At 40.7% G+C, this 9,355-nt stretch overlaps 1 protein-coding gene across 1 annotated transcript in view; it reads right to left on the bottom strand.

Moving 5' to 3' along the window:
* Hdac2 (histone deacetylase 2) overlaps positions 1-9,355 on the bottom strand; it is a 27,956-nt gene continuing 18,601 nt past the window's right edge. The window contains exons 6-14 of the mRNA XM_031346983.1: positions 7,946-8,087; positions 6,647-6,739; positions 6,463-6,571; positions 3,339-3,479; positions 2,853-2,961; positions 2,271-2,401; positions 1,810-1,965; positions 1,013-1,070; positions 1-351 (exon numbers count right to left, since the gene is read on the bottom strand). Coding sequence (XP_031202843.1) covers positions 321-351; positions 1,013-1,070; positions 1,810-1,965; positions 2,271-2,401; positions 2,853-2,961; positions 3,339-3,479; positions 6,463-6,571; positions 6,647-6,739; positions 7,946-8,087 — 970 coding nt within the window. The 3' untranslated portion in view covers positions 1-320. The remainder of the gene's footprint in view (positions 352-1,012; positions 1,071-1,809; positions 1,966-2,270; positions 2,402-2,852; positions 2,962-3,338; positions 3,480-6,462; positions 6,572-6,646; positions 6,740-7,945; positions 8,088-9,355) is intronic.

Here is a 9,355-nt window from a genome sequence, read left to right as displayed (position 1 = left end):
TATAATTTTTTAATAAAGATAATTACAAAAGATGGAAAAATCAGCTCAGAAAGGCCAATTGTTTCTTTAATAGATCCGGTTTTTGACATAACACATCAATTTAAATAAGATCACATAAAGCATGGTGGGAAAAAAATTTGCTTCATAATTAGAAAAACTCACAATAAAACTTGCCAAGAAAAACAAAAACAAGCCATTTTGAAAATAAATACAGTCCATGCCAAAACAGTATAAAATGAAGCCAATGTCCTCAAACAGGGAAGGTTTCTTATCCCCGAATCGTCTCACTTTTCGAGGTTCCTAAAGTTGGAGAGTCAAATTCAGGGGTTGCTGAGTTGTTCTGATTTGGCTCTGTTGAAAGAGGATCATGAAATATTAAAAATAACAACAGTCTTGGTTTAAGAGAATTGACCTAGCTACTTGTTCAGTCTTACAGATTCACACCAAGTAATTCACTATTTTTTCTGAGCAATACAAGCCTTTATCTTCCAGTTGTTTTACAATTGAGCATTCTAAGTTATCCTTCAAAACTAGCATACAACTGTGTGGCCAAGCACACATGCTTGCTTCTAGCACAGAATCTCACTCTTCAGCCCAGAGTGAGGACTTAAAATGCACTCTGTAGCTTAGTGTGGGTTTAATTCATAGCAATCGTCTGGCCTCAGCCTCCCCGGTACATGTACAGAGGTTGTGGAGTCAAGCCTTGTCACCTACCTAGCCATACGTATATTCTGATAATCAAATCCTCAACAGGCTTTCACTTAACCCCGTGAAACTAGCCTGTCTCCTAAAACCAAAGTACTCCAAGCATAGGAATACGAGCATCATGAAAACCATGATGGCACCCATAAAGGTTGCGGGTCAAGTAGCCTAGGACACATTACCCACACTTAGACGGGCCCTTACAATATGCTCTCTCTCAGGCTGAGCCAGGATTTCTCAGTATACATGACCCTCCCCCCAACCCCCAACACATGCATGACCTTTACACAGAGACAGAACCGGCACTCACCCTTTGGTGTCTGTTTTCTCACCACCGCTGTCCTTGGATTTGTCTTCTTCTCTAACATCTAAAGACAGAGACAGAGATTAATACATTTACCAGTGACTTCTGTGCCCTTCAGGCACATAGTTCAACAGTTAAAAAGAAAAAAGGATTCCCTTGGCAGTGGCTTTCACCTGGTAGTGAGATGCTGGCTGCTCTAAGCAGGAACTGACTGTAATGGCATGCTAAATAAACACTCTGAAGTATAGTAAGACACCAGAAACTACCCTCCACAGCCAAGTTCCTAAGCCCCTTCCTCTTTTTCCTCAGCTTTATTTCCTTCAGTTCCTGAAGAGTCTGCACTCTTAAAACAACTTTTCAAAGGACTACGGAGCTTAACTTTTGTTTCATGAAGCCAATTTTAACCAGGTATAAATTTAGAATTTTAGCTAGGTGTGTTGGCATGCCTTCAATCACAATATAGAAGAGAACAAGGCAGAATACCACTGAGTCCAAGCCGACCTAAGCTATAGCAAATGATCTGAGGCCCATCATCTGTAACCACTGTCATTCCCTTAACCCCATTCCATGACATGTAATGTCTACTGTGTTATTAAGAGGAAAGATTTCTATACCACAAAGAAAATTTGAGCACACACTTAAACATGTAAGTCAGTTCGGAAACACTAAACAGTAAGCATAAGAGGAAATATCACTCATACCAGGAAAAGTTACTGGCCTACCGCACCCACCTCACCCTGTGTGACTGCAGGATCTCTAAAGGACACAGTGAAAGTGAAATGGTCACCAAAACATAAACCGACCTGTCTTCTTGTCCTCTGTCTCCTTCTTGTCTTCTTCAATCCGAGCCTTCTTTGCTCCCTTCTTATGATCAGCAACATTCCTACGACCTCCTTCACCTTCATCCTCAGAGTCTGAAAACTCTTCATCGCAAGCTATCCGTTTGTCTGATGCTCGGACTGATACACAAAAGATTTTTATAAATTTGATACTAGACACGGGTTCTACAATCATTCCATAGATAGATATAGATATATCAAGTGCCTACTTTCTGGACACAGCCATGTCTGTGTAGTCACACAAAATGAAACTGGTGACATTAATTCAGGCTTTGAGACATCAGGAAGCTAAATCTACATGTAATTAAAATGGAGAGAAGGAAAATCACAACATATGCTGTGAACCATGCCCTGTGTACCTTCAATTTAAGTCTTATTCTGATACACAAGCAAAATGCAAAAAGACACAGTCAGGGGTTTCTTACTAGAAATTCTTTTGTCTGGGTCTTCTCCATCCTCATCTCCACTGTCTTCATGAACAGCATCCTCTGGAATAGCTTGCATTTGTACACCAGGTGCATGTGGTAACATACGTAGATTTTCAAATAAACGCTGTCTAAACGACACGATTTATTAGACAAAATCCACTGTATGTAAAGTTTCTGTTGCATTTAGCTAAGCACTGGATGGAACACTACTCAAGCATCAGATCACTGCATCTATAACTGACTGAAGCCACAGCACGCAAGTGTGCACCATTCTACCCCCATGTGACAATGAGGTGACAACTGCACTTATCAGTGTCATACAACTCCTCTATGCTCCGGACACAGCCCGTTCTCATCAATGTTTCTATATTCTGTAGACATAAAGCATTTAATCTAATAAAAATGTTCTATTTACAAAGGTTATATGCTTGTATTAATATAGCAGTTAAAAAACAAGAATATCCTTAAGGTTTCAAATCTTCTATTAAAACAAAGGAAGTATCTGATATATATGCTAAAACAATTTATTTGACCTTCTATAGCCTCCTGAAATTTCATTAAGCCGAAGTGATTTCTTACTTTATCTTTTCCATATATTCTGGAGTGTTCTGGTTTGTCATGTTTGAAGGACTAATATGCAGTTTGAAGTCTGGTCCAAAATACTCAAAGTAATCATTATATGGCAACTCTATTAAAAACAATGAAAAGCAAGTTACACATTGAAAGCTTAGCTTCCATATAAACTCAGAAACATAATCCAGATGCAGATAAAGAACTATTGCCAAAGGAAAGCTTGGGAGTGAACATGGAATACTCTCACATAGATGTGCAATCTAACCATTCATCCATCAGAAGAGACCACATGAGGCAGGCGGATTTCTGAGTTCGAGGCCAGCCTGGTCTACAGAGTGAATTCTAGGATAGCCAAGGCTATGTAGAGAAACACTGTCTTGAGAAAAAAAAAAAAAGAGATCACACATTCCAAGGGGTGTGGCCACAGAGTCTCCCATTCATCCATTCCTCCATACCAGATGTTCTTCTAGATACTGCAACCTGAAGACCTACCATTGGGAATTTCACAATCAAGGGCAACTGCAGTCTCATATGTCCAACATCGAGCAACATTCCGGATTGTGTACCCTCCTCCACCGAGCATCAGTAATGGCAAGTTAAAAGTTTTCACTACTTCTACACATTTAGCATGACCTAAGACAAAGAAGATTTGGGTAACAATGAAATATGTATTCTTTAGCAATTTAACATAGGACCTTAAAAAGGATAAATACAAACAATTTTACTCAACCAAAAAATGGTCTGTAGACAGCCAGGCAGAGAGGCATATGAGCAATGGCAGCTCTTGGGAGGCTAAGGTAAGTGGGTCAGAATTTGGAGGCCAGTCTAGACTACAGCATGACTACATGGCAGGCCACCTCACCCCAAGGTGGGGCACAGGGGGGACAATGACAAGGAATGATGACAGGGAGTGTATCCAACAAATAACTTGTATTGTTAAAATACGCACACATGTATTTTAATACCATAGAAGATGTTCATGAGAGATCACATAAGGGAGAGAACAAAATATACAAATGCTAAATTTTGTTTCTCCCACACAGACATGTGTGGCTTAATTATGGAAAGCAATACCAAAAAGTTTGACCACAGACTATCTTTAGTGCTGGTATTAAGGAAAATTTTCTTAATTTACTTAAGATTACAAACCTCACATATGAACAAGTCACGAGTTACCAGTGACTTCTGGTGCCATTCAGGCACATAGTTCAACCATTTAAAAAAAAAAAAAAAAAAGATTCCCTTGGCAATGGGCTTTTATCTGGTAGTGAGATGTTGGCTGCTCTAAGCAGAGAAGCCACTGAGTCTTTGGATCTAGTTAGTTTCAGTGTGTGATTTTATTTTTATTGTTTGTTTTGTAAATTTTTCTATAACAAACCTTAAAATATTTGGAAAAAACTAAAATGGCACAAAAGAAAAATATCCTTATTACCTAATGAGAGTTTATAGTATCTAATGATCTGTTTTCTTCATGAGATTATCAACCACACATCTTCTACTAGAACAGTGTTTCTTGGACACTTTTAAGGACAGAAGTTAACTTTCAGACTACAAGGCAAGAGCAGTCAAGACCAGCATTCTACCACTCCCCAGCAGGCAAAGTTACTACAAAGGGGTTTTATACAACGAAGGCTAGAGCCTGTAAGAGGAAGCATGGGAAAGACCACCACAAGAAGAAAGAACTACGGAGGGCAGTGGACAGCAGCTGGCTGCCTGGCTTTACCAGGCCTGAGACAATGTAGTTGAAGCCAGTCGCAGAAGTGTATTCTAAGTCTGAGAATGGAATTGCAAATTCACAAATGAACTTCTACCTGCTGAAACACAATGAAGTTTTACTGTAAAGCGTCAAATACAGCTGATAATGAAAGCTACTACTTTTAAATACAAGCATTATAAACTTACAGTTACAAAAGAGAACACTGACAGTCACCTAAATGGTGGCTGATAACTTCGAGAAGGTTTATCTGCTCTGAAACACTAGATGTCTATGAACAATTTATGGTCAACATCAAAGTGCTGTTAACTGAGTGCTGACTACAGGAAAGGGGGCAACTAATTTTGTGTGGCCCAACTCCAACTCGCTATGAAGGAGAGTACCAGAGCATGCCACAGTGCTAAGGCTGGTCTGCAGAGAGCAGAACAATCATGACAAGTTCTTAACATCTATCTCTACTTAGTTATTTTAAAAGTTCTGTAAGAGAATTCAAAGCAAGATGTCAACTTACTACCTCAAAGTTCGCACAGAATAAAACTCTATAGTAAAACATGCAATGTGCATGCTAAGTCATTTCTAATCCAAACATTAACTTTATTAAAAAGATTTACTTTATTTATCTTTTTCTTTATGAGACAAGGTTTTAGCTGGCCTGGAGTTTGCTATGCGGACCTGTCCAGACTCCATCCATCTCTGCTGTCCTAATGCTGGGTTTAAAAGTATGCACTGCCACATCCAACTTTGCTTCATTCTACACCCTTAAGGTTCATTCCTTAACAACAATTTAAGACTTGTATTCAGCATATTGACTTCAACCCTTCGTAAGGACTTAACAATTACCACAGCACCTTACACATTTACCCCTAGACTTCTTCCTTCATGAAGACACTAATGTGTTCCGCCACCATGGTAAGTAATGACTAAGAAAGACATAGAGTGCAGACTGATCGGGAACATAATAAAACAGAAGCAGAGAGCTCTCTGTCCCATTAACCCACAAGGACACTAAGTCCAAACAGGAGGAGCTCAGTGACAGAGCTCCTGAGATAGCTGAGCAGAATACATTACAAATTCATAGTTTGGTAGTAAGGAATGGGGAAACTAAGTAAACAAATAATCCAGGAAAAAAAAAGTGAGTCTTGCCAGTAGAGAACACTGCTAAGCTAAAAACCACTGCCACTGAGCACTGACTACAGCAACCCAAGCTGGTTTCGTAGGGAAGAGAGTAAGCATGTCGAATAAAGTGTGCCAAGCTAAAACCTCATATGCTGTAACAGCAATTTAATCAGACAACAAGCCGGGCAGTGGTGGCGCACACCTTTAACCCCAGCACTTGGGAGGCAGAGGCAGGCGGATTTCTGAGTTCAAGGCCAGCCTGGTCTACAGAGTGAGTTCCAGGACATCAGGGCTACACAGAGAAATCCTGTCTTGAAAAACCAAAATCAGACAACAAGGTACAGGTCTTCTGAAAAAAACTGATAAAAACACGGGCAACAAACTACTCATGAATAAGTGTATAAACATAAATATGGTAACATATAAGACTTGGGGAACTAAATTAACTAGTGAGCCACATAAAAACAAACAAAAACAAAACAAAAAAATGAACATAAAAAGGATAAAAATCCTCTAAAAATTCAAGTACAGAGTTTGGCATTAAGTTGGCAAGCAAAAGATAACAATGAGAAATTACAAATATTTTTAAACGTGTGTGGTGTGTGTGAGCAGGTCAGAAGAGGGCGCTGGATTCTAAGCCACCATGTGGGACTGGGATCCAGCCCAGGTCTTCTGCAGAACGAACTCGTGCTCTCAACCATTTCTCCAGCCCTCAACAATGAAAACTCCTATGAGAAGTTCTTGGGGAGGAGAAAAACCACAGCAGTGGGGCCACGAGGTGCTTACCTTTGACAGTTAGGTTGAAACAACCGAGCCTGTCCCCAGACAGGGAGTCTGCGCCGCACTGCAGCACCACAGCACTAGGCTGGTACATCTCCATCACTTTTGAGATGATCTAGCCACAGAATAAGACACATTAGTATCTAAGGATATTTTACAACTCCATTTTATTTCTGAAAGCAGTACTTACCGGCTTAAAGATCTGTCCATATGATTCATCATCTATACCATCTCTCATGGGAAAGTTGACAGCATAGTATTTTCCCTTTCCAGCACCAATATCCTAAAACACAAAAGTAGACCTTAAGAGACTATTTCATAACAAAAATTCTGATGTTTTAAAATGATTAAAAGACCAAGTGACACACATGTTCTAAAAAAGTTAAATGAAAAATAAGCAATTACATGTTCCAGTATTTATAGAAGTACTTTTTAAGCTCTAAGGCAGTTTTTAGAGAAGAAACTTAAGAGTAACATAGTTAATACTAATAACACACAAGTATTGTAGTTTGGGCTGGTGAAATGACTGGGCAGATAAAACCCAACAAGTTAGATCCCCTGAGTTTGATCCCCAGGATCCACCCACATGGCAGGAGCGAACCTGACTCCTGTATGTTACCCTCTAATGCAGCACAGGTCTGCCCTGCCCAGGATCCACCCAAATGGGGCAGGAGGACTCCTGCATGTATAACATGGCACACATGTGCCCCTCCCCACCATACAAAATAAACTAAAAAATTCTTATAAACCTCAGTTTGATGAGGCATGGAACAATTTTATAAGATGTAAAAGTAGAGCCCACTTATTCCATCCACCATTCTCAAACTGAGGAGCCCTGTGACCTAGACCCACAAGTAGGGATCCTCAGAGCTTCTACAACCCATGTACCACTCTGGGGCAACATGAAGTCCTGTGACCACAACTGCTGGCAGGGACTCCAAAATCAGTTTTCAACACCACCTACCAAGACAAGCTGGGACCTTGTGGTACTCTATGGCTTTGATCTCAAGATAAAGGCCCTGCCTGACCTCTCCCAACACATCACCACAGGACAGTGTGATATCCTGTACCCCACACCTATAGAATTCTGTCCACACCCATTGGGACCCCAGCCCCTGCCACCCAATGATAGCCTATGCAACCTGGAGAGAGCACCAAACGTTTTAGGATCAGCACTTATGTCTAACTGAGCTGAGACCGTTTCCGATCCCTCGTTCCTATATAAACAAAGTAATCAAAACTGAACAACAAGCAGCGTCCAGCTGGTCCATACCTTACAGATCCTAACAGTAAAGAATGATCCCAACAACTGCTCAGCTAAGGCGAGGCCACATTGCCACAAACAACCAACCACACAACCAACCACACACCAGATGCCTAGGTCCCATCACAAATACACAAACAAAATGAACAAGATAACATGGTCCTCCAGAAATTGGCACCCTCCTACTGCTCATCTTATATTTATTCTGACAGAATTTGGTCTTACCCTCAAGTCTCCTGTTCCAGGAAAGTACTCCCCGTATTTATGGAATGAGACGGTCATCACACGATCTGTTGTATAAAAAGCTTCCTCAACACCATCACCATGGTGGATGTCTATGTCAATGTATAAGACTCTCTGATGATACCTGAAAGGAAGGCACAGTAAGCCAGAATTTGGAAGTGGGTTCTGGTTTTTGTTTAAAACTAGAAAGGGAGGTTGTAAGAAAATGCTGTCAGTTCCCTAAAACTTGTCATAACATATCACAGACTTCAGTCATTTTTTTTCATAGCTTTCATGCTTTATTGCTGATATTAAAGGGTCAACATTAGGATATGAAGATGTCAGAAATGTGCAGATTTTATAACTGGATCACTTGCATGCTTAGCTAATCCCGTTATGTTTTTAGAGAATAAAATACTTTAAGTGTACTTCTATTCAAAAGACAGGGAAGACTAATTTTTTTGGGGGGGGGAGAAAAAGTTTATTCCAATTACAATTTACAGTCTAGTCTACCAGCAAGGGAAACAAAGCAGGATCCTGAATGTTGGAACTAAAACAGACCCATGGAGGAATGGTTCTTCTTACAACAAATGTTCAACCTTCTTACCCCACAGCCAGTTTAAGCATCCAGACCCCAGAAGGTCACGTCTCCTTTGGCTAACCAAGACAATCTAGTACTCTGAGATCTACCGTTGTCTTTACACTTTAAAAACAGGCATACGTTAGCTACACATTCACAACTAAAGATTATACCAATTGCTACAGTAGAGAATTTCAGAATTGCTGGGTTTGGTGGCATACACCTTTAATCCCAGCCATCAGGAGGTACAGGCAGGTGGATTTCTTGAGTTTGAGGTCAGCCTGGTCTGGAGAGCAAATTCTAGGAGACCCAGGGCTACACAGAGAAACCCTGTCTCAAACAAAACAAAACACAACACAACACAACAGGGAGGGAGGGTCTGGAGATGGCTCAGTAGTTAGCAGTACTGGCTGTTCTTCCAGAGGCTCCAGGTTCAGTCCCCAGCATCCACATAGCAGGTTCACAACTCTCTGTAACTCCAGTTCTAGGGTATCCAACACCTTATACAGACATATGTGTAGACAAAACACTAATGACATAAAATGAAAATAAATCAATAAAAAAATTTCAACATTATAAAACAATCCACGGGCAACTGTAACCACCACAGTACAGTTATTATCTTTATTCTTTAAACAGCTGTGAAGTGAGCAGAGCTGTGCGTTGTTTCCTTTTCCCTGTGCTTGTTTTGATAGCTGTGCTCTCATCTAGGCTACCTGCCTCTGGAATACAGGAGTGTGCCACCCCCACTCCCCAGGAGTGTGTCATCCCTACTACCCAGGTGTGTGTCATCCCTACTCCCCAGGTGTGTGCCATCCCTACTCCCCAGGTGT

This window comes from Mastomys coucha, unplaced genomic scaffold (assembly GCF_008632895.1).
Source record: "Mastomys coucha isolate ucsf_1 unplaced genomic scaffold, UCSF_Mcou_1 pScaffold3, whole genome shotgun sequence".
NCBI classification, from domain to species: Eukaryota; Metazoa; Chordata; class Mammalia; order Rodentia; family Muridae; genus Mastomys; species Mastomys coucha.
Note: the sequence above shows the minus strand (reverse complement) of the source record. Positions and strands in the feature narration are given on the sequence as shown.